This window comes from Neopsephotus bourkii, unplaced genomic scaffold, assembly GCF_033783945.1.
Source record: "Neopsephotus bourkii isolate Nb327-2 ecotype Australia unplaced genomic scaffold, CSIRO-AGI_Nbou_v1 NB_107, whole genome shotgun sequence".
Lineage (NCBI taxonomy): Eukaryota > Metazoa > Chordata > Aves > Psittaciformes > Psittacidae > Neopsephotus > Neopsephotus bourkii.
The window spans coordinates 3,081,740-3,106,833 of record NW_026900624.1 but is presented as its reverse complement, the minus strand read 5'-3'; the positions used below and the strand labels follow the sequence as shown (position 1 = coordinate 3,106,833).

The following is a 25,094-nucleotide window of genomic DNA, read 5'->3' as shown; positions in this document are numbered from 1 at the left end:
GTTTTTCAGGCCTTTTCCACACCCATTAAAGGCCAGACATACATTTTTCTTAATTGTAAGCCAAAATTCTCACATAACCACATGATTCTAGGAAGTGGGACTGTATGAAAACCAGAAAATATTGTTATGTGCACAATAAACCTGTGCCAGTTGGCCATGCAGGCATTACACTGTGAGTAACAACAAGTTTTCCATGTGTTTGCATTAGTACCTTCCTATTTAGCACCCACACAATTCCTGTGGCTTTGGGTGTGTGAAGCTATTTTTCCACGGGGAGAGGGAAGGGGTCCTTGCTGGTGCTTTCCCACATTTACATTTCTTATAACATTTTATTTATATCTACTACTTTTTGCTCCCAATAGCAAACACGTCTCATTGTACTTGTTAACTTCTTCGATCTAAGCACAGTGATTAAATTTCCAAGAAAGAATGGTTTGTTCCCTGAAAAGCTGGGTTAGGGGAGGGTTGTACCAAAATCCTTTTCCCACACATCCCTGCATCTCTTTTGGATGGATATTCCTTTTTCTTTAGCTGCAGTTTTCAGTACAAAGCTTCATCACTGTTACAATATTAGCCAGTGTTTGTGATTATGATGCAAGTCTTATTTTTTTTAACTTTTTTAATAAATCTCATTACCGGAGTCATAAGGCAATTAAAAATGCTGTGGGAGCTAAGGCTGAAAACATACAAAATATGTTCAAGATTTTTTGTTGTTGCTATCTCATGGTATGTTGCTATCAGCAATTTTTTATTGCTATCTCCAGTTGATGGTACTAACAATATTAAAGCCAGATACACGGTACATGCTGTAGGTATAGCTGTTATGGCTGATGAAGTGCTGGTAGGAGTCATTAGCACAGTATGATATACAAGTGCAGTTTTGTTGTTACTTTAGGAATTGCTTTGGCTGCACAGGATAATCTTTACATGTTGATACGAAAGCAGCATTTTGCCAGTATATTTATGGCTGGGTATATTTTGATGTTTAGCTTATCAGTCTTCCCATAATGCTGAAAAGTTCCAACTTTGTATCTTCTGTCCTGTAAAAGGTATTGGTAATGGCAGCAAGAAATCATACAGATCTCAGTGTAGAACTTGATCCGGCTGTGAAAGAGGTTCTATTACATGTTTGCCAAGAACTTCAGACAGGATAGCTTTGGAGGCCCTTTCTGCAGGGCAGGACAACTTGCCCTAGTTCAGTTTGCTGAATATTGTTCATCCTTATCTGTCTGTAGCTTAACTGTGCTCAGGACTGCTACAGGTAACGTGACAACAACTGTGCTCAGCAATGGTTCCACTGTGCAGTCTGGGCAAGGCCAAGCTTTCAAGTGCGTTTCCAAGCTCTTTGATGTTTTAATGGCATTTGCATCTGTCAAAATGGTTTGGTGCAAACATTAGCATTCTTTAATCTGAGACTCGAAAACAGCAGCGTGGGATTCTGGCTCATGCTTCTGTAGCATAGTAAGAGACTACAAAATTTCTCCTGCTAACTGGAGAATGTCTCCAATCTAGGCCCTGAATCACTCTGAAGAGAAACTGGGAACTCTAGTTCATAGCAAACCTGCTCTCTAGGAATGTGTATAGCTGGTTGCTAGCAGCCAACACAATCATAGCACACATCTTGGAAGTACTTACCCCCTTTTGTGCCCCAGATGTTTTCTGTTGGTCATCTCTCCATCCCCAGGGTTTGTACAGAGACCTACACACAGCAACATGCAGTGACTGTGTTATTTTCACTGTGGGAATTCTTAGCCTATCTGCCCAGTAGCGGCAGTAGTCTTTCTACTGAGCTACAACAGTGAGAACCATACACCATTCTTGTTTGGTCCTGTGCTAGAAGACTGCAGAATATCAAGGCTTATCATTGCTTTTATAAATATAAAACTTAAGCTCTGCTTGGAGTATAAAACTTAAGCTCTACTTAAAGTGAACTGGGTTTTCTGATACACGGATGGCCCCATTTTATCTTGAGACTGAGTCCTTTTTACTGCATCTCTTGGAAGTGCAATGTGCAATCCAGACCACAGTCTTCACTTGCTGTTTGGCAGATGTTCAGTAGCAATTTCCAAGGTGGAATTTTGTTCAACTCAAAATGATGTTTCTTTGGCACCTTTCTTTTTTTCTTTTTTTCTTTTTTTCTTTTTTTTTTTTTTGGTTAGCATTAAGTATTATAATCTACTTAAGTGGAAACAAATGCAGGAAAGGTATCCTTATTTTCTTTTTCCTCAGTTAGTGAATCATTAGATAATTAATAGGCTCAGTATAGCTTGAGTGTGCCTACTGTTAGTGAAAGCTAATGAGATGCTACTGGGAGTGTTTAAGCAGTCAGGCAAACAGTCTGCACTGGTGTGACCAGCAGGTCTCATTCACTTTCCCAAGCTTCAGTAGCAGCTCAGGTGCATTTTTCAGGAGATCAGGTACTACTGACAGATTTGGGTTGGTTTTTTTTTCTCCTTCCTGAAACACTTGCAGTGGCTCCTGGTTCCCAGAATGCTAGCACATGTAGACAGTTTAGCACAGCAGTACATCCTACATTAATTTAGCACATACCTTTTTAGATTGCTTTTCTTATTCTTTATGCTCTTTCCTTCAGCAAGCTCCATCTGCTCTCCATACCCTCAGAGCTGTGGCCACATAACATTATTTCCCTCCTTCAGTCTTATCTGTAGCATGCTGTGTAATCTCTTCCTGAGCTCGAGAGTTTTGACCCCACTCCTTCACCTTTCTCAATGGGCTGTACAGTGATAGAGCAGCTCAGGGGTGGTGTGTGAGGACTGGTAACCATTTCTTTGCAGATGAATACATGCAAGTGGGCATTTCTCATGTGGAAGGAGCATCCAGCTGAGAAAGCAGGCCTAAGCATGGCATGAGTAGCTCTATCAAAGTAAAATGTAGACTTGTGGTAGGGCAGGCTTTATTTTAGAGCAGTTGCACCAAGCCCTTTCCTGAGTCTCACAAATCAGGGAGCAATTGTGTCCTCCCAAGAGAGATGGTAACTGGTGGCAATTCCCAGAAAGCTCTGGATGTTGTATTTAGAAAGGCAGGTTCTGAGCTAGCCCCACAGACCCAGCTCTTTTTAAAGTGTGTCTGAACCGTGTGACTGAGATGCTTAAGCCGAGCTGAAATAGCAGGAAGGGGCTTGGGGAAGCCTTGCTGCTCTCTGGGTGGCTGTTACAGCCTATGTGGAGCACTTTCCTGCCAGAGCTGCAGCACTTAAATGTTGCTTTGGCATTTCTGTACTAAGCTGTGGCCACACCAGAAAGGATATAGAATCATAGAATGGTCAGGATTAGAAAGGACCTTAAGATCATTTAGTTCCAATACCTCTGACAGTCCCTGATGAAAAGTCTCTTTCCAGCATCCTTGTAGGCCCCCTTCAGGTATTGGAAGACTGCTGTGAGGTCTCCATGCAGCCTTTCCTTCTCCAGGCCCAAGTGATGGGTTGCTTGGAAAAGCCTTTGTTTTCATAAGAAAATCAGTGCCCTTGTCCATGCTGCCCAAAGGTTTTGAATGGGTTTCTCCTCTCACAGCCAGAAGCCCTTGCTGCTGTATTGGTGAAATGGAGTGCTTGGTGCACTGGTGGGCAGCCCAGTGGGCTATGGAGCATCTCTGCTGTTGAAGCTCCTGTGACATGTAGGGCAGGGTTTTCTTTGCTGGGAATGTGCTCACAGCAGGCTGTGTATGTGGACCTCCCCAGTGCCTGGGGCAGGGGGAGTGGGATGGGGAGCACAGCCCAGGGTTCCCAGTGCTGCATGGGGAGGGTGAAGATGTCACACCGAAAGCTAGGTCTGTCCCCTGTTTTGGAGGAGGAAGATCTTGAGGCTCCACTTAATTCTGTGCTGCCTTGCTTCCTGGCTAGCTGAAGGGCTTGTCTGTGCTTGATAGCACTTGTTATTTCTCCTTTCTTGCTTGTTGGAGGAGGTGGGGGAGGGAAGCTGAGGTACTTTCTATTTAAAACCAGAAGTGTTTGTCATCTCCATTCAGGTGAATTAACCCACACTGGAAGGAAGTATGACATTGCTTTTTGTAATCTGGGAAAGCCATGGATGAATGTGTGCATCGTTGCAGGAATTTGTCCAGTAGTGCTTTGCTGTCCTGGTTTGCTCACCTGGCCACATTCTGCATCCTGCCCTTCTGAATTCTTGTGCTCCCTGCTGCAGTATGACCAAGCATTGCCCCTTCGTTTTCATTTTGATATGTGGCCAGCTGCCCTCTCTCAGGTCTCCAGCTTGCAGTGTGTTTGTATGCCCAGAATCACCTGCAGATTAGGTGCATGTGAGCTGAAGTCCTGGATTTCCAGGCCCTCTTGGGAGAAGAGCGTGGCTGACTTCACCTAACAAGGGGACATCAGATCACCTCTTTTGACAAATAGTGTCAGCATACAAGGGAGTGATAGCAAGCTCAGCATCTGATCCAGAGAGATGTGAAAGATAGATAAGCCCCAACCGTGGTCATGGTGAAGTTTCTGGGAGAGTTTGTGTAGCCTGCTAGAGGCTGGCAGTTGCCAGATGGGTTCCTGTAGGTTGTCTGTCCTGTTACTGGCCATACTGCAAATGCTGTTGAAAGCTTACATTGTCTAACCCAGCTCCTGGGGTCTCCTGGCCCCCGCTGTGGTGGAGCACCAAGCTGATCTGCAGTGGGAGTTTATCACAGGCAGTCTCTTCTAGTAGCTACTGGGCTCTTGTACGCAGCTCCTCTGTATGTGAAGTCATACACAGTCAGTCTTGTTTTACTATTTCCTCTCCCATCTCCACAAAATCCTTATTGCAGAGACATCTGCATCTTCCACTACAGTGCACCAGCCTGCAAGCTGAACTGCTTCCCTGACTAGATGTGAAAGTCGTCCCCCAGTGTCTCTGCAGAAAATTTGCCTGTCCCTGCAAACTTCCCAAAGCTTCTCTCTTGCTCTCCCTGAGGTGTGCAAAACACCTGGCAATAATATGATGAGACAAATCTCACCTGGCAGCTTCCAATGTTGATCTGCTGTGCACCTCCCTCTGTCTCCTAATATCATCATGGAATCAATCCAAATGCAGCTTTAAGGTTCTTTCACCTGTCCAAATCCCTTGCAACAGAGCCAGGGAAGTGGAAACTGGGTCTTTGAGCTTAATTAGAGGAAATTTAGTGTTGTATACGTCCGTAACAGCACAGTGAGCAAGAGCTGTTCTTCCTCTCACAGTGTGGGCTTGAGTTTGAGGATCTTGCAGTTCAGACCTTTATAGGCCATCCTGTCTTTAGTACTAGTAAACCTTTCTGAGACATCACCTCATGTCCAAGATCACCAGTGTCCCTAAACAGTCTTTCTGCTCTTGGGGAGCCCATTTTTAAAAGCTGTCTGTATCAGGTGTGAGAAATAGTATTTTTCTAGTTGGGTAGTATGGGAGGCTCAGGTAGCCAGAAGAGCAAAGAGCAGTGTAGCACAAGAGTGATCTGATGTGATCGTGGAACCTTTGGTAAAGGAGGGCTTGACATAATTAAAGTTGATCTTGTCTTGGACAAGGTGTCTGCCTACAAGTTTATGACCCTGCTGCTTTCTGTTCTCTGCCAAGCTCTCCTGTTTCGGTGCTGGAGCTTCTTCCTGACAGTCCCATGCCTTCCCATGTGCAGCAGTTTCAGAACACATTTTGGCAGCACCAAAGTAGTTTACTGTTAGCTGACGGCATAAGATGTGGCAGAAGCCCTGTGGGAGCTTTCTGAATGGACATACCTCTTTGAAACATACTGTTTGTTGAAGTTACAACTATTTACAACTGCTCACTGCTTTCTGTGTGGGATCACAAAAAGCTGTGACTATAGAGCCACTTCAGCACAAAGAAATTAGTATTGATCTCAAAGATTTATGTTTCCATCCACTTTCCTTTCAATGTTTATGAGTCTCCCAAGTTGAAATTGTCACATGTGCTCCATAATGGCAAAAACTGGGGGAAAAAGCCATTTTTAAAATTGTAGGGAAATTAGGAATGCCAGAGGAGGAAAGATCAGGTTGTCTGTTTTGAGCAAGAGAATTTTCTTGCACGAGCTTCATGAAGGGTCCTGAGCCAGGCCTTGAGGTTTTTTTTTGTTTGTTTGTTTTTTTTTTCCTTTGCTACTGAACAGCTAGCAGGCTTTTACCTGAAGAAATGTGGAATGGTTTCTCTGACCATGAGATGAAGGACTAAGTGTCTGGAGTCTTTGACATCTGTAAGAGAGGATGAAGGAGGAGAGTGCTGAAGCTTTATCCAAGGGGAAGTCTGACTGTGGCTGCACATTGCAGCAAATTCTTCTGGGCTAAATTACAAGCTCTGGTATGACTGCCACTGTATGTGAAGCAGCCTGAAGCAGCAATTTATAAGCCACTTCTGATAAGCAGGGGACAAGGAATAGATAAGACAGGCTGGGATACTAGAGAAGGTGTTCCAAAGGCAAAAGAAAAGGGAGGGGAAGCAACTAAGGTTTGTCTCTTTCTCATGTCTTTTAAGGTACGGTTTGTTGATCATGGTATAGGTAGAAGGCAGAAAGATTTAAGTGGTGAATCAGATTCTACCATCCTTTCACAGACGTTTCCCAAATGTACATTCCCCAGTGCTTTGTCATGTCTGACTTCAAATGCAATAATGGATGGGAAATTCCACTATATCCTTTGGGAAACTGTCCAACAGTCCTGAGATGACGTTTGGTTTTTTTTTTTCCTTCCCCCCCCCCCCCCCCCCCCTTCTTAAAAGAGTGGACTAAAATGATGATGTAGTTTTTCTTTGTAGTCTGTAGATATGTCCACGCACACCAGAGGTATCATGTCTCTAACAGCCTTCAAATATCTCATGTTTTGTGGTATGTCCCAGTTACCTGTTAATCAAATTCTTACATTCCTATGGCTTGTTAATCAATTCTCGTGATCAGTTGCAGTAAAGCCCTGTGTTGCACGTACATACACAGAGGTCTGTAGAGAGAGCCATCAGCTCCAGCTATAAGCTTTTCCCTGTAGAAATCGGAGATCTTTTAAGACTTAGCTAGCCACTAGAAGAGTTCATGAGTATTCATCCAGCATGCCCCACCAAAATTAATGGAGACTTTGATTTTCTCATTCTCTGAATGCCTTCTAGTATCCCCTTTTGAGTTTGAGATAGCTAGTCATTGCCAACACTTGAATAATTAATAATAATTTAATAATTAAAGTTGCACTGCAGCTACTTCAGAGAGGTCACCATCTCTGCTCTTTGACCAAAATCACTTTCTGGATTGGCATGTAAAACTAAAAAGACAGTAGTTTTATTTTGTTGTTACTCTGCAAGCTTACATTGGGTGTTTACCTACTCTTGGTATTTGTTTCCCAACTGTTATGACCCACTAAGTGTGTTTTTGGTTAGCTGTTTTTTTCTCAGCTGCATCAGTACTTTTTAAAAACAGTTTTAAAAGTCTCTTTAAGCCAATGTGGTGCACTATATCATTCTGTAGTAGTAACAGAAAAATGCATTTTTCTTCAGGAGGATGTGCCACTGATGGAGTCTGAAGAAACCAGTGAGGGAGGTACCACTCCCCCAGAAGCCAGCAGCGCCACTGGGGAAGCTTGGGATTCTACAGCAGTCGAAAGAGAGCATCATGGCCCTTGTGCCTCAGCCAAAATGAACACCAGCATGGCTGACTCTGCAAAAGAAGCAGAGTTCAGCACTCCCAAAGACTGCCTTGCTGCTCCAGGAAAAGCAGCAGAGATGCTGCGCAGACCCTCTAACCCTGTGCAAACAATGCCAGCAGGACTGGAACAAGAGCAAGGTGATGCAGAGCCTCAAAAGGGAGTCTCAGAATTGGAAGCAGAAATGCTTTTAGAGGAGGGTGAACTGCACTGTTCTCTGAAACATCAGCAAGTAGAGCTGGTTGACCTGGAAAGCAACCAGAACTCTTCCTTTTTCAGGACAGTCCAGGATGGGCTGGCCCCTGGCAATGCCATCCTGCAGGCTGTGGACCTTGGCGCTGAGTTTTCTCAATGCCAGGCAGAACTGGCTTTTCATGGCTCAGACCCTCAGGCCCAGCATCTGAAACCTCCTTTGGCTGATGCCACTTCCTCTCAGAGAGAGACATCCAAGTGCTTGTTGGTGTGTAAAACTGTTTCAGAGGGGCATTTTAAGGCTGAACCATTTCTGGATAAGATCTCCATGGATTCTTTGCAGGAGATGGATGCTGGTGCAGAGCAGAAGCAAAGCAGCGAAAAAGTGGCACCAGCAACTGATGAGCAGCCTACCTCAGAGGAAGCAGTAGAGGACATGGCTAAACCTTACACTTCTGAAGATGCTCAGGAAGGTGTAAGAACACTCAAGGGTTTAGAAGAGAATATAGAGTCTTCCTCTTCCCGTCAATTGTCTTCCACCTTAAGAGATGACAGCCAAGAAAGTTCACTACAAGCAGAAGGAAACTTCTCAGCTGGTGAAACAAGAAATAGCACTATCATCAGAAACCAGGGAACAGTAATGGTTCCTGAAGAAAACTCATCCACTTCCAAATGCCTTCATCTTGAAAATGATCACAGAAAAACAGAGGGCAGACCAGCCTCTCCAGCAGAGAGTGCCTTCCAAGTAAAGGGCATTGCTAAAAAACATGAGGAAGTGAATGCTTCACAGCATAAGGAACCAGCACAGGAGGAGGCAGTGTCAGAACTTCAGCAGGAAGAGGAGTGCAAAGAGCAGAATTTGCCAGAAGGAGAAAAATCTTCGGAGTCCAAAGATCAGAAAAACAAAGAACAAAATAAGCAGGAGCAACAGCAGAGGGAAGAGCTCAAGCTGGAGGCTTTGTCATCAGCTTTTGGGTCAGAGATATCTTCTGTTCACAGGCATAATATGGACTTGTGTGGTTTGGAGAATGTTTTATTGGCTGAGCAAAGAGGATCAGCATTTCCTCCTGGGGAACCTGTCTCTGGGGATCAGCATTCTGGTGACGTACTGCTGAAAGCTGGTGTTGCAGAAGCGGGTTGTGGATCTCAGCCACCTGCTGTTAGCCCTCTGTCCTCAAATAACCTGAACCCAGGGGATGAGACTCCAGTGGTGCCTCCACACACATGCTATATCTCTGACCATGCAGAAGACCTGGAAGACTCTGGCCTCTTTTCCATTGGTGGTCAGGATTTTGGAGAAGCTGACTGGGATGACAGGACAAGACTGGGTAAGGAGGATGAGTACAGTGATGGACATGGAAAGGGTGTCCATAGGTTTGGGAAAAGAGATGCACCACCCCATGGTCAAGTGGCAGCATCTTCTAGCACAGAGGACCCAGAGCTTTCTGTTACAGCACACCCTTCCTCTGGTACCAAGAATTTAGAGCTACCTGATCCCACGGATCCTCATCCTATTACAGAAAATTTGGGAAAAGCTGAGCTTCAGGGCTTCATTCCAGCTTCACCCTCAGAGCTCACCTCTGTGGTTTCAACATCTGGCCCACAGCAAGAGGGTGGTAGTGGAACAGCCTCTGTGACTCCTGAGGACCATCCTGGCTCTAACCTGAACAAACTGCTAGACTCAGTAGAGAAGCCAGACACCACTTCTGTACAAGTGAGGAATCCAGCATCAGGGGAGGGAACTGCTATTGGGAGTACTGATCCAGGAGAGGCTGATGCTTCACATCAACTCCTTACTTCTGAGGAAAGCTTTCACGAAGACCTTAGTGGCCCATCTTCTCTCTCTGTAATGTGCACGAGCTGCCTTCCTCTAGAGGGGATCCCTCCTGAGGATAGGAGGACTCTGGATATCATTGCAGGGCCTTTGGAACCACTACAAACACTAGGCAGGACTTCCACTCCCCTGAACCACCCAGGGACAGTTCAGCAAACCCCCCCAGAAAAAAGTGCCATTATCCAAGGAAAAGAAATGGGAGCAAACGTGGATCATGAAGCACAACAAATGCCTTTACTTGATCAGTCTGACTGCAGTGTAAACCAAGAAGAGCCTGGATCCAGAATCTCCAGAGTCCTGAGCAACCTCACTTGGCCTTCTGAAGAAGATATGGTCCATGCCATGAACCCGCCAAAGCAACCTCTGTCCCATGTGTCCCACTCAAGCCTACCTCTGGTGTCTGAGACTGATGCCAAACAGCTTGTTCATCCTCCTTCCGTTGTCCAAAGACCCCGTCAAGCTCAGGCCCCTGCACTTAACGCAAATCACCTTACTCAACCTCCAGCCCTTGAAAGTTACCAGCCACTGGCTCCTGTAATCTACTCCATGCCACATCTCAGCTGTGGTATGGAGGATAATAAGTTACTACCCATTCACCCTGCTATAAGCCATTCTGTACGGACTGCCACCTCTGTGTCTGGTTCTAACACTGTGGCCTCTGCTTCTGATGGAGAACATGTAGCAGAAGATGACCTTGTTCCATTAAGTAGAGATTGGGACCTTGGTGATTCAGGTACCCATGATACAGAGACTTCTGATGACTCAGGGGTCAGTTTGTTAGCCAAAAGCTTTTGTGCTGTTGGAAATGAAGCGTTGGCTGGATGCTCTGAAACAGTGGACCAGCACATGGATATGCAGTGTGGAAAATCCCCACCTGACCACCCTTCATGGCCCTCACTGGAAGGCCTGATAACATCCACAGGCTCCAAGAACAGAAACTCTGCACAGCCACTTCCAATGCTGGCATTCACCAATCCAATCCACTTCCTCCAGCTCAGCCCTCCATCACCACCAACCACCAGAAGGACCTGCCAAGGGGAGGACATCTCTGGGGATCTGCAATGGGAACAACAGGCAGGCATCTTTGGTATGGACACAAAGAACATCAAAGCTCCATTAGCAATCACAGAGAAAATGGAAGGTGAGAGGAGGGTCAAGCAAAGGCTAGAAGGAGAAGGGGGAGAACGCCACTTGGTTGCTCAGCCAAAGGAGGAAGTGCCCAGACATTCACCCTTGGAAAAATCATCAAGTTGGCCTGACAAAAAACCGATTGCACAGGAGCCAGCAGCCCATCAGGAACACCCAATTAAACGCCGAGTAAAAAGCAAGGACTGGCACCGTCAGGGCCTGAAGAGGATGTCAGTACCCCCAGACATCTTGCAGGGTGAGTCCTTTCCTCCATTTCCCTCCCCATACTCCCCAGACTTACTGCAGATACCAGAAATTTAGGTTTAAATTAAATAGGCAATATGATGGAGAGGCATGAGACCTTGAGAGCTCAGCATTGCTGTTGTGCCCTGCTGGTAATACTCCTGTAGCCCCCTTGCTGTACTGTCTCAAGCTCTCCCATCCCAGTTCTCCCCTACCTCCTCTCTGCTATCCTGTAACCAGTGTATCCTGCTTTTTCTTGAATAGGACTGAACTCTGGGGCTCAGTCCCTTCATTTAGCTCTGACACATGCAACAGAGAGCTTATCACACTTCACCAGTCCCTCACCCCTCAATGTCGCATCCAGTTTCTCCTCTTGTCCCATCTCCGTGTGTTGTGATCTGTCACCCTTACCCAGTAACACGGGTTATTTTGGCCTATCTGCAGGAATGAGTGTCTTGGTGGGGCTCGCTTCAGAGCCTCTGCTCATCATCTTTGCTGCCATCACATGGCCGTTGCGTTTTGCTGCACTTGTAGCAGCCTGTTTTCCAAGCAGTAGGGAAAACGCATGCACGCACCCTCAGTAGCCCGTGTCTGTTACCATGTTTTAGTTCCTTGTTTAGTTGCTACCTCCCTTTATTTGCAAAGGGCACCTTGAGATTCTAATTTGACCTTCTGAAAGAGATGATCTTCCTGAGAACGTAGGTGTTGAGGTTACAGATAAGAACACAAATCTGTCATATCCGAGGTCCCAACTAGCATAGAAGCCAAATCACCAACGTCACAAACAGCAGCATGCATCTTCTGTAATGTAGCTTATTCAGACAGTACTTGCTATCATGATGTGTGTCTGTTCTTTATCATACCTTACAAAAGCTTTAAATATACTTGCTTCTTCTGAGCTCTTACTTAGCTTATTTGCCAAGCTGTACAGCATGGTAGATTTTTGGCACAGAGGAAAAGGAGGAGAGCGTGGAGGGTGTAAAAGATTTGGCAGCACTTGAATCAAGATTTGTTCATGTGTTTGACCTGTAAATTTTTAGTTCCAAATTTTAAAACGGTCAAGGCAGCAGTGCTGTCTCTCCCCTGACCCATACTTGCAGCTCAGTCTTCAGGTTTTTTTAACTCCTTCTGCTTCCAACGAATTTTATATAGAATTTCTTCACATCTTATTGGATTAAATCCCTCACAAAGCAAAAGAAAAATCCACACTATTCCCATTTTACATAAACAGAAGATCATTCAAGCAGCTGTTTGTGAATGTTCACATAGTACATAAACCTGAGAACTGGATTGGAGCATTCATTCTTAGGCTGCATCCCTTGTGAGACTCTTCACGGGAGTGACTTCGTTAGATGTCCAGTATTTCTGCCCCAGAAGTCAGTAAGAGGTTTTGGGGGCTCAACATCCACAAAAGAAGGTCCAAGACTCAGATATGACTAATGACTTTGGGTCCCTTGATCCTCATGTGTGGCCAGAAGTGTTGAAAGGTGAAAGAAAGGCAGCACCTGATGATAAGGTCTGCAGCAGCATCTTCACTTGGGCAACTGGAAAAGGAAGTTCATAGAGTTACTGTCATTGCTGAAAGTGACAGCCGTTTTATTTATATGCAAATGTGGCTAAGTAACAGATGTAAAGTGTAAATAATGTTAAGGATTATTAAAACTGGAATGTTTCTGACCCAGAAATAAAGTTCAGGAAGGTACCAGTACTCCAATCCAAGACCACCACTTAGGTAGTGTATAGATGAGTGGTATCTCTACATTATTTGGGTTGCAGCTTGACTCTAAAAACAGACTTATGTGTTCTCTTTCTACTTGCCTTATATGCAGAAATTCCTTCTGTTCCTTCAGAGGAAGAAGCTCACAAGTCACACAGGGAGCCACCGGTCAGTTCAGAAACAGTTATATTGCGGTAAGTCTCTCAAGGACCCCTTAGAGTTTGCCCCACCTTGTGTAGCACAGACACCTGACGCTCTCCGTTGTTCCTGAGGGACTGAAGATGATGATAAGGAGTAGAAAACTATAGTAAAATTACATAGGCCTATGTTTCAGTCTGTGCCCTCTGGGTGAGGAACCCATTGCAACAGTATTTTTGTCCCTTTAGGACAGTGTTTCCATTAAGCCAAACTTTGTTAAGCAGAGTATGTGGGGCTTGAGCTCATTGGAAAGAGAGGTTCTTGCTGTGACAGATCTGTTACTAAGGTTTGGATAAGACGTCTCTGGTGCTGTGCTCTTCATTCACTCTTTGCTTCCAAATCTTTATTCTCTCATAGAGAGAAGAAACCTGCAGATGCAATGGAGAACTTCAAACGCCGGCACTCCAAACTGATCAACTCCTGTAAGTACCTTCTGACTGAAGTGCTGTGGCAGACCCCTTTCCTCCATCAACTCTCATCCTTGAAGTGAGCATAAAGGAGAGGGGCTCCTGCCACATGGTAGGAAGGAGTGTTAGAGCGTGGTGGTCAGTGGAGGCAGTGAAACCAGAGTCATGCAGTGAACTCAGGCAGGTTATAGCAGGTGCATGCAGTCTTGTGTATTCAGTTATCCTAATGAGACAGTAATAGAGTTTTCTCCAGATTGAAGCAGAGGGTTGAGGATCTGCTATAAAAATTATGAATGTATATGCCTCTATTCACAGCAAGATTGCTGTATCAGGAGTACAGTGATGTGGTGCTCAACAAGGCCATTCAAAGCCAGAAGAGAGTGGATTCTTTCTCAGAGGATATAGAGTCAAGTTTTCCAAGTTCCCCACGGCTACGGAGGAAAGTGCTGTCTCCCCAGGACTCATATTTGCAGCGTCTGTCAGTCTCATCTAATGCGTCCCTCTGGCAGGACATCCCCATGATACGGGGCAGCAGAATGCTTCTCAATATGTCCCGTGATGAGCAGAAGCTGCAAGAGGTAATGGGCACATCTCACAAGATAGATGGGTGGTCTGTAGTGAAGAAAAGAGTCCCCAGAAGGGGGATGGTTAAAGTGCAGAGCAGATATTCTGATGTGGGAATGAAGGTGGTTGAATGCAGAGGTCACTTCTACCCGTGTAAGCAGCATGAGGATGTGGTACCAGTGTTTGTGGAGTAGTACGGTGCTGAAGTTCAGAATGGTAGAGAAAAGGAGCATTGAAGGACTCTGGACTACGTCAGTAATTTCATGAAAACAGACATGGGGAATTGGAATGAGATAAAACAAGGAATGTTGTGCGTGTTGAATGCAAAGAGAATATTAAAGTGGAAGACCTCCATCATTCTCCACACACAAGCTTATGAGAGATGCTAGTAAAACCACAGTGAATTGTAGTTTTTGTGGTAGAGTGTGAGTTTACTGAATTGACCTGTGTGAGCTGCAGGGCTGAGAGAAAACAGGAACATGATTGGTTCAGCAAAATGAAAATATTGAAACTCAGTAAGAAAAATTAGAGGAACTGAGAAGTGGATGGAAGGACCCAGAGAAAGGCAAAAAACATGAGGAAGGAAAAAAGATGTGGGTGATGCAGATGGTGGAAAATTTGTGGGAACCTAGTAAACTGGAGTTGGGGGGGGGTGGTGGGGAATAAAAAGTAAAATGAGAGCAGGTAGCTGTATTTGTTTTAAGTCACACCACAAGTCTGTCTTCTAAAGAAAGACAAACAGACTGTATACAGTGGCATGCTTGTCATTCCTAAAGCCTCTCTTCTGTAATTACTACTTACATCATGCACTGGAAGGTTTTCTTGTTTTGCCCGTCTCCTTTCTGTAAGATTCCTCACAGACTCATGTAGTTGCTGACGCTGTGCTCCCTGATTTTCTCTCTCAAGGCCAAGTTCGAGTTGATAATGTCTGAGGCTTCGTACCTGCGCAGTTTAAATGTGGCAGTGGACCACTTCCAGCGGTCAGCAGAGCTCCAGGCAATGCTCACCAACCAAGAGCGTCAGTGGCTCTTCTCCCGCCTTCAGGATGTACGCGATGTCAGTGCAAGGTGAGATGTGGCCCTTTGCTTCCAGGACTAACACCCTCCATGAAGCACAGACACAGCCCATCATGTCCATCAATAACATCTCTCGCTCCTGTTCTGCATGTTCACTGGCCCTCAAGGTAGATGCACACATGTAACACTTTGTGACTGCGTATCAGTGATGCCCTGCAAGGAATGTTCACCTCTTTAGGTGACAGGGCAATGTAAATCTTGGTATTAAGTTCTGGATATTATGGTGCAGTTGTGCACAGAGCTCATTGCAGGAGATTGAAATGTTCAAAGTGCTACTGTAGCCATGTGCTATTGGCTTCAACTACAACTAAACTGGACTAAGTAGACCTCAGTCCAGACCAAGTGCAGCTCCTGACAAATACACAACAAAAGAAGCAGCTGCACAAGCCCTGACCAAAGAAGAAAAAAGAGGGGAGGGAAAAAAAAGACGTAAGTTACAGCCATCGCTTAATGTGAATTGAGCGTAAGTCATAAAATGTAGACATGACCCCACATGCAAGGAATCCTGTATGTGGTAGGATTCTGTTCTGCTTTTCTCCTACAAGGCTTGGCTACACATACTGCTAAGCTAGTAAGGTTTGCTGTTACCGTTTCCATTTCTACTAGTGGGATTATTCTGGTGATATCTTAATTTTCAGTTGTTTCCGGACAACTTCTTTAGAAGTGTGACCTCTTAAGAGCAGAGGTCTTTTGCTCTGCTTCTTCCTTGCTATCTAGCCTTAAATTGTCATGGTACAGGCATTGTGCTCTCTCTAGAAGTAAAGAGCTGTCTTGTGCTTATATGTGGGCGGTCAGGATTTTGGAGGACTGAAGCCATTCCTGCTTTACTGAATGACACTGGTATTTCCCTCTCCTTTTATGTCACCGCAACCATGTGCTGCAGTTTCCTCTTTGACTTGGAGGAGAAATTTGAAGAGGACATGTTCACCTTCCATGTGTGCGATGTGGCTCTGAAGCATGCCCCCGAGTTCCGCAGGGTGTATCTACCATATGTAACAAACCAGACGTATCAGGAGCAGACCTTCCAGCGGTTACTGTGAGTTTTCTCATTTGTTGCACCTTTCTCCCCTCTTACTTCCTTGCTGCACCTCAAATATCTACTCTTTCAAATGATGGGGAATGCAAGTGACCAGAGGCTGTTGGCCATTGCTTTTACTACACCCCCAGAACAGGCAGGAACCTTCTTCAATTCAGTAGCATTTGGGACAGTAGGACAGAGCTGCTGCAGGCTGCTCTCCCATATCATTGGAAAGGGAAAGATTAATACCTGATTCTATTGCAGCTTATTCTGTTTGTCTACCTTCTACTGAAGACTGTCTTGGATAATGGTTTTCAGGCTGTGGTTTTCAGATTAGTAAGAACCAGAAAGTGATAAAGTGAAACTTCCAAACTTAACTATCATTAAGAAAAATATGGCTGCTGCCAAGAAGTTTAAAGTGGCTATCCAGGAGTCTTTAAAATGAGGCCAGATAATACCATCAGTCTGTCTTGCTCTGGATCATGAAGTGGAACATCTCTTGCCCTCCTCTTCTGTACCCGGTGGCACAACCAAGCATTCATCAGGCACGGGCCCAGCCCTGAGAAAGGTTTCCTTGCAGTGCTTCCCTTCATAACAACCCAATCCCAATGAAACTATGGTAATTCTAGGCGGAGACACTGTTCCAAACAGGCTATTCAGGCACCATCTCTGGGTGCTGCTGATAGGGAAAGATGTTTCACAATTTGTTCCCATCGTGGAAGGCTTTGTTTCCCACAGAAGGGATCTCTAGGTTATTGTCTAGGACAACTTCTACTGGGCCTACAAACTTCTTCCCCATCTTTTCAAGGGTATGTTGTTGGCTATTCTGGTGGCTAGTGCTACTCTCATATCATTAGCAGATAAAAATGTGCTACTGCCCAACATGAAAAACTGGATGGCAATGGCTGTGTCTAAAGGGGTAAGAGAGGCATTAAGGGGAAAGGCAGCTCCTCTCAGGAGCAGCAAGGAAGGGAAAGCAGTTGGTTCTAGGCCCTGAACACAGCCCCTGGAGCTGGACCATTCAGTGTCAGGAAAGAATACAAACCACCGCTGTCTCTCCGAAAGGTGCCATACTGATACAGGGGAATAGAAATATGGCTGTTACTTCTGGGTCTTATTCCAGAGGGTTATGGCAGCAAGAGGAAAGAGGAAAGTTGTACTGCTGTCCTATAGCTGTTAGAAACCCAAACTTGCTCTTCACTAGCAGTGGTGCAGCTTCTTAACATCTCTTGCCCCAGGGACAAAATCTGACTTGTTGGGAGTACTCCAGCACTCACTGAAATATGATAGTAGGAAGACTTTACTTATTTGCTCTGATGCCTGGATGTCCTCTTTCTTTACCACTCCCACAGAAATGGAAATGCAGGGTTCCAGCAAGTCCTGGAGAGACTGGAAAGTGATCCAGTATGCCAGCGCCTCTCACTGAAATCCTTCCTCATCCTCCCTTTCCAGCGCATCACTCGACTCAAACTCCTCCTACAGGTAACTGTGGTGGTTCTCTGCTTTCCTAGTTTCTCTCAAGATGACCCTTCCTCAAGCTTGAAAGTCCAAGCACGGGGTGTAAGGACTGCATACAGCCCTTTATGTTGCATCTGTGACAAGTTTGGTAAGATACTCTAAAGCTACTCTATTGTGTATATTGTGATATGCCTTTGCAAAAACAAACCCATTTATCATCATATTTATGCCTGTTGTACATTAGACCAGCACCATGAGTTGAACATGATAGCCTGTGTGAGACAGTGTAGTTTGTATACTGGTTATGACTTCTGTTGCAACACTACATCGGTTGTACTCCAATAAATATTTTATGGAGTCTACTCAGAACATTTGATTTACATAGTATTGGTTTGTTTGTTTTTTCTCCTTCCTGCTACAAAACCAAAGCGAGGGTTCCTTGGCTGCTCTCTGAAAGGCAGCCTGTCTCTACTCTTGGCCTGCAACATTGACTGGTAGGAGCCTTCCAGACAGGGAACCTGCAAATGCCTAATGAATTAATTCTGATCTCTTTCTCTGAAATTCTTTTTTAATTATTTGAGCCCTATTTTAACAGGAGAAAAGGAGTATCAGGCAAAGAACAATTCTGTTTGTAAGGCTGCTAATGCTTAGATTGGTGGTTGCTCCCTGTGCTATGTAACTTGTACATGGTAGTAAAATATGATTTAGATTTTTAGAGATGCTGTATTCAATGCAGCTCATCAGTGACACTCTACAGCTCAAATCTCTGGCCTTCCTATCTCCATATCTCATCACCTACCACTGCTTTAATTTCCTTTGAGGCTGGCATGTTTCTCCTACCCCTCTCAGATACACATGTCCAGCTTTCCCTGTTTGCCTTATGAAAAACATCTTTTCTCACACAGAATATCCTGAAGAGAACTCGGCCTGGATCTGAGGAGGAAGTACAAGCAACACAGGCATATGATGCACTTGAAAAGGTAAGGCAGTCAACCCATTTTGCAGCCCAGCAGAAAGGGATCCGGGGGTATTGATTGATGAAACCTTCAACATGAGTCACAGCATGCCCTGGTAGCCAAAAGGGCCAATGGTATCCTGGGGTGCATTAAGCGCAGTATACCTAACCAGATGAAAGAGGTGATTGTCCCACTATACTCAGCATACAGTGGAGTCTGAGATGGAGGCAGCAAGATGTCCCATGCTGAAATCCTTAGGCTCTGGCTGTGTTCAAGCCGGCGTTACGCCTGTGATGCTGTTATGTAGCTGCCCTGTAACACCTCAGGATGGCTATGTAGGCAGCTTCTAAGCTGAAGTACCTGTGTTCCATTGTGTCCTGTCCTCACAGCTACTGTCAACAAGCTCTGGGTTATGGAAAATCGGAGCTGATGTCTAACTGGCCTCCTGTTTTTACAGTGGAGCATCTAGTAAGAGCTGCTTCCAAATTACCAGCATTTCGGTCTTTTTCACCTGAGAGATGTCTCTCATATTCCTCCCAGCATCCCAGTTAAAACTTACCACAGAGACTTCATCTAAAGAATGCCTTCCTTAAGAAAGAAGGTATGAAGGAGTTCAGTATGCTTGCCTGGAAAAATACTTTTTTACAGGAGGATGCCTAAGGAATTGTCACTTATATTGACCCTTGAAGGGCTCCTGGGATTAGTACTGATCCCACCAGGCAGTTCTGTTATCACCTCACTGATTGATTTCCTCTGCAGCTCATCAAGGATTGCAATGAAAATGTCCAGCGCATGAAGAGCACTGAGGAGCTGATCTACCTCAGCCAGAAGATTGAATTTGAGTGCAAGGTGAGCTCATCCATTCCCTGGGCCTTGCTGTATCCTGGTTTGTTTTCTCTTTCCTCACAAAGTCACTTGCACTGACTTTTTGTTCTCTTCTCCAATACACGCAGAACTGTTGAACCACAGTATCATACACAGGTCAGCTCTTTACCCAATTGTTCACATCAGCCTTCAGCTGAAGGTGCCTACCATGACTTATACCTGTCTAGCTGGAGGGGTGAAAGAACACTTCCTCTAGAGAAAGGCAAAAATGCAAATCCAGAACTCATGGATACGCACTTCCTTGTACATGCTTGACATAAATGTTTATTGCTGCCTTGCAGATATTTCCACTCATCTCACAGTCCAGGCGGCTCGTGAAGTGTGGTGAGTTGACAGCACTGGACTTCAACACCCTGAGTCCAAAATGGAAAGTCACCACCCGTCCCATCTACCTACATCTTTTCAATGACTGTCTGCTCCTGTCTCGGCCCAAGGAGTGAGTGCTTCAACACAATTCTTCCTGCCCCTTCTAAAATACCTGTCTCTTTCTGGCTCTGTGCTTTGGTGAGAGTCCTTTCCCTCTGCCTGCCAGCAAGTGGCAGCGTTTGTCAACTCACTCTCCTAACCCTACATTATGTGAGTATCACAGGAGTATGTGGAAACTGATAGTACCAACTGTTAATTACAGCATACTAATAAGATATCTTCTGGTCCCTAGTGCAAGTGCAACACTTACAGGGATGGAAAGGCAGAATATAATATGGAGCACTTCATTAATAAACATTATTCTAGTTTTACTTGGTAAAAAATTGCTTCCTAAAGGACAGTATGAAGACTAGTGAATGTGCAAATGACTGGTTTGTCAAGACACTAAAAGAATGATTGGTATTGTTGGGTTTTATGGGGGTGGTTTTTATTTTTAAGCTGTAAGTTATAAAATTAAAAAATCTGACAGGACAGAGCTTGGTATTTCTACCCTTTTCATTAAGTTCTCTCTCTCTTCTCTGTCCTTTTGAGACTTCTAGCAAGAACAAAGCTTAAGGCCTGAGTAGATGAAGATTCATTAAAAGCTTTTTGCTTTCCTAACATCAGAAGACAATGTGAACTCACTTTGTCATTCTCATCACTTTAAAACCTCTTGTTTTGTTCTTCTTCTTACCTGCAGGGGTGGACGTTTTGTTGTGTTTGATCATGCTGCTTTCTCAGATGTGCGTGGGGAGAAGTGCGAGATGAAACTGCATGGAACAAACAAAAATGTTTTCCGCCTCTTTCTACTTCAGAATTACCAGGGAAAGAGAGTGGAGTTTTTGTTTCGTACAGAAACACAGTAAGAGCTCAAGGTTACCTCAGTGTATCCCGTTACCATAGCCAGACACCTCCTAGGAGCCTGATGGTTGTCCCTCAGGTACCCCAATGCTGAAATATCAAATGCAGCTGCTGACCAGAGGACTTCAAAAAACAACCTCTTCCCATAAGAAGACGCTAATGAACCACCTTGCTCCTCTCTTATCGTAGCTGCTCATGTAGTACTACCATCTTATGTCATAACATCAGCCTCCAAAAATAGTTTGGCCTTTTCCCATCTCCCTTCTCCAATTCCACTTTCTTGGCTTCCCCTAAGTACCCCCTTCCTGACCCCTCCTGTAAGCACATACACCCATTCCAGTCATTAGACTGATATCCATCACACTGAATCCTTACACCTCTCTGGTGATGTTTTCCAGCAGTGAGAAGCTGAGGTGGATCTCTGCTTTGGCTCCTCCGCGAGGAGAACTTGACCTCCTGGAATGCCCTGGTAAGACATCTCTGCTGCTCCAGCAATGGGGGTGGGCTGGAGTCACTGCAAGGTGGAACATCCCAGAATGATTCCAAAGCAGAATACTTGTCTTTTTATAAATAAAGAAGATACTCATGGGCTTTCTCAGTGTCAGGTTCTGCCGGTTATTTTACCTGGTTTTATTCTTCCTACTAGGTAGAAGACCTGTAACCTCCCTTCAAGTTCTCTGCTTTTTAGTGTTTGGGCAGTCCCTTATACCCTACCTGCTCTGAGGTTGATGCACACATGTTTACTGATGTTTTTTAGTATACAGTTATGATCTTTCTTCCCCTTTAGATGCACCACAGGTTCAATGCATAAAGACTTACAAGGCTCGGGAAAATGATGAGCTGGCTTTGGAGAAAGCAGATATCATTATGGTTATGCAGTACAGCAATGATGGTGAGCAGAATAAACGATGGATATCTTAAATTATGGGTTGGAAGTTACTGTAGTAGTGTACTTTAACAACACAATCAGGTTTCAGAAGAAGACTCTTCTTCCTGACTGTTAGGTTCAGAAGAAGTGAGTCTTCGTTTTCATTAAGCCACTTTATTTGGAAGGTGAAAGGGGTCTCTTTCTTTGATGTTAGGGCCTTGTTGGAGGGGCTTTTTGGGAAGAATGAAAAAAATGTTTAACTCTTGCCTCATGTTCTGCTTTTCCCCTCACTGTAGGATGGATAGAAGGAGTAAAGCTCTCAGACCGGGAGAGAGGCTGGTTCCCCTCGGAACATGTGGAACTCATCTCCAGCAAACATGCACGACAGAAGAACCTGAAGGAGGAACAACGTGTGAAGAATGCCAAGCAGCAGGTCTTCTGCAAGAAATAAGACTCTTTGGACATGTACAGTCTCCCTGCCATGGGGAAACCATCTTTTTCTATTGTGCCTCAGAAGAAACGCCTCTGCGAAGAGCATAATACGGCACTTTGACAGAATCAGGTGCTTTTTGCCAAAGAAAGTGGGAATTCCATCAGGAGAAATCATTCACTTCCTCTGTGTCACCAGGACTACGGCAGCAGTAGGAGGAAAAAAAGTTGCGTGTATTGCTTGCTTTGTGGTAGCAGGGAGGGACTTCAATTGGACAGAGGTCTGGGATCTGGACCTCTGAAAATATGTTCCTGGTTTTGCCACTGACAAGTTGCAGGATCTTGGGCAAGTCACTTCAGAATTCTGCGTCATTCTTCCCATCTGTGAAATGGGCGTAAACTTACCTACCTCACTGGATGTTGTGAGGCTAAATTTGCTAGTAGTAGCATACTAAGAGCTTTGAGTTCCTGAGAAGCAAGGTGCTAAGTGCAAAGCACAACAGAGTTGAGAGTTTTTCATTTGAAAATCCTCCTGATATCTTGATGGTATTGATCTCCATAGTGTAATGGCCACTTAGAACAATTTATCCATTTGATCGTGCAAGTCTACTGGGTTTTAGATAGGCAAACATTTCATCTTACCTAAAATTAATTCTGTCTCAGCATACTGGTAAAGAGTCCTTGACAGCACTAGGAAATCCACTGGACTTAAGCAGTTATTGGGGGCCATTGTGATGACTTCCCCCACCTTAATATGTATCAAGCTGAAGACTCTGTTTCACAAAGGTCACCTCTCTTCTGAACAAGTGTCCCAATAAGCCATCTGAAGTGATTCTGTTTTACTCTGCGTCCCACTCAAAGTGTAACAGTGACTTTTGACGAAGATTTTTCTATGTGTTGGTACATGCCCTGTACAAAATAACCATGACTAGGTATATGCAATGAAGTGGCACTTTCCTGCTGCTCTTAATCTGATAGCTGACATGGTATTGCATGCACCATTTTGCACACTTTTAGAAAACACTGAGATATTTAGCCACTGTAGATAAAGTCAAAATATGTACCGGGGACTTAGTTCTTTTTTAGAACTCTCTGGTTTTAAATCCAGTTTACATGCAGTCCTGCTTTTGTGCAGAACCTGTCTATTTGAGGATATGCCTTAAACTGTAAAATACTGTTTCTTTGTTGAAGTGTTTGCATTCAGTCAATGCAAGATCAAGTATAAGAATCAATACACCAAAGAAAGCAATGTATAGCCTTCTTGCATCTAATATATTTGAAGAATTGGTTGTCTTCACATCTCCAGCTTTCTTCCTCTGTAACATTCTGCCTTTAATTTCCATTTATGGTGTATCTAGTATAGCTTATTACAGTCTATTTATATCAATTATTTTAGCTGGATTAAAAAAACAGTTGCTTTCAGTCCTAATAAACTCATGCACTTCTCCAGTTAAAATAAACTTGTTACTTAGGTTTTCATCTCAAATGTAAGTAATTCAATATTTACTGAATATATGTTCAGTATGTTCATTATTTTTTCCATATAAATTTCCTCTCTAAGTGAATATTAAGTACAAATACCTATACTTAGTAGAGGCAGTGAAGAAAGTTTGCTTTAACCATCCATACCTTAAGCTTCTTTAGGTCATTAACACCAGCGCTGAAGTGGCTGCTGCTACAGGTTCCATAGTGGTGTTAGTTATCATTAATATATCAAGGATGACTTACAGAAGGATGACCTACAGAAGATGGAAGTTCAGTCCACTATACCAGTAAGACAGGATGCAATAATTAGATTGTCTTTTAAATCTATGATCCAGGCTACAATCTGCCTACACTTTTTTTCCCCATACACCAACTGAAGCTGGTTCCTACCTAAGAACAAAAGCAAAGGCCTACCTCAAATGCAGACAAGTGATAACTGAACTGGTAGTGTGCCCTTGCGATCAGGAGGGCCAAGAGTATCCTGGGGTGCACTGGGAGGAGTGTGGCCAGCAGGTCGAGGTGATCCTCTCCCTCTATTCAACCCTAATGAGGCCACATCTGGAGTATTGTGTCCAGCTCTGGGCTCCTCAGTACAAGCAGCTACTGGAGAGGGCCCCAAGGATGATCAGGGGTCTGGAGCATCTCTCTAATGAGGTGGAATTGTGGCAGTTGGGCTTGTTTAATCTAGAGAAGACTGAGAGGGTATCTCATTCATGCATATCAGTATCTCAAAGGTGAGTTCCAGGAGAATGATGCCAGACTCTTTTTGGTGGTGCCCAGTGCTAGTCTGAGGCATCCCATATCCATATCAGCTTCATCTTTTCTATGTGTATCATGAGGAGGCAGGCCATACGTACTGCTATTTTCAATCAGAAGTCATCTTGTTAAAATACTTGAAAATCAGGAATTCTTTACTCTTTCAACTGCTCTCAAAAGCTAGCTGGCATATTGTTGATTAGAGATTCCCAAGGTGGTTTCTGTGTTAAGTTCCGTATGTTTCTTGTTAATTGTCTCATCTGTTGAGACAGATGAAAATCTTCAAGGCCACTGTTATGATTGACAGCACTTCTATACTGTATAACTAGTCAGCTCAAAGGTTAACTTCTTCCTGTCACAGTTGCAGCCTTTATTTCCCGTTGTCAGGTTTTTGTATGCTTAGGAACATTTAAAGAAGCTTATGCTTCTAACTGCTTGTGCCCTGTTTACTTTAGCTTCTTACATTTCAGACAGGCCTCAATTTTTCACTAGTTTTCGTAAAAGCACCATTCCACCACCAAAATCCATAAACAAATCTCCTGAATTGCTTCATACTTTTTGGAACTGATTAACGTCTCCTTCATTTGCACAGACTTAATAGTACAGTATCACTTACAACTGCACATTCAGGAGGCAAGAATCAAGTTGACAGAATACCCACTGCATCCAATTAAGGTTTTAATTACGAGTCAGGATCTCTCTGCATTATCTAATGTGGATAACCGGACTTCCCAGAAAATCACTATTAAAGCAGAAATACAAGCATAGGGTTTGTCAGCCAAATCCCCATACATTTTTAGAAAAATCCCCAATGAAGGTCCACAGAATAGGACCACTGTCTGAGAGACCCCAGTGTATCTTGATCAGCTGGTATCAAGATACCAGTGTATCTTGAACAGCTGGCTGTAAATTGAAGCATGAAGAAACCGTCAGCTTCCACAGGAACCTGTGGAGACTGGTACATAGTGTATCTGAACAGAAGGAATTCAGTATTTCAATAGGAAAAGA

The 25,094-nt window shown here is 44.2% G+C and overlaps 1 protein-coding gene across 3 annotated transcripts in view; it reads left to right on the top strand.

The window, feature by feature from the left end:
* ARHGEF5 (Rho guanine nucleotide exchange factor 5) overlaps window positions 1–23,331 on the top strand; it is a 34,827-nt gene extending 11,496 nt beyond the window's left edge. For all 3 annotated transcript variants that reach the window (XM_061358053.1, XM_061358071.1, XM_061358062.1), the window contains exons 2-15: window positions 7,461–11,016; window positions 12,833–12,914; window positions 13,276–13,340; window positions 13,641–13,903; window positions 14,796–14,956; window positions 15,849–16,001; window positions 17,336–17,465; window positions 18,347–18,421; window positions 19,157–19,246; window positions 19,564–19,718; window positions 20,388–20,549; window positions 20,947–21,017; window positions 21,336–21,440; window positions 21,713–23,331. In XM_061358053.1, coding sequence (XP_061214037.1) covers window positions 7,476–11,016; window positions 12,833–12,914; window positions 13,276–13,340; window positions 13,641–13,903; window positions 14,796–14,956; window positions 15,849–16,001; window positions 17,336–17,465; window positions 18,347–18,421; window positions 19,157–19,246; window positions 19,564–19,718; window positions 20,388–20,549; window positions 20,947–21,017; window positions 21,336–21,440; window positions 21,713–21,867 — 5,208 coding nt within the window. In that variant the 5' untranslated portion in view covers window positions 7,461–7,475 and the 3' untranslated portion in view covers window positions 21,868–23,331. The remainder of the gene's footprint in view (window positions 1–7,460; window positions 11,017–12,832; window positions 12,915–13,275; window positions 13,341–13,640; window positions 13,904–14,795; window positions 14,957–15,848; window positions 16,002–17,335; window positions 17,466–18,346; window positions 18,422–19,156; window positions 19,247–19,563; window positions 19,719–20,387; window positions 20,550–20,946; window positions 21,018–21,335; window positions 21,441–21,712) is intronic.
* The last annotated feature ends 1,763 nt before the right edge of the window (window positions 23,332–25,094 follow it).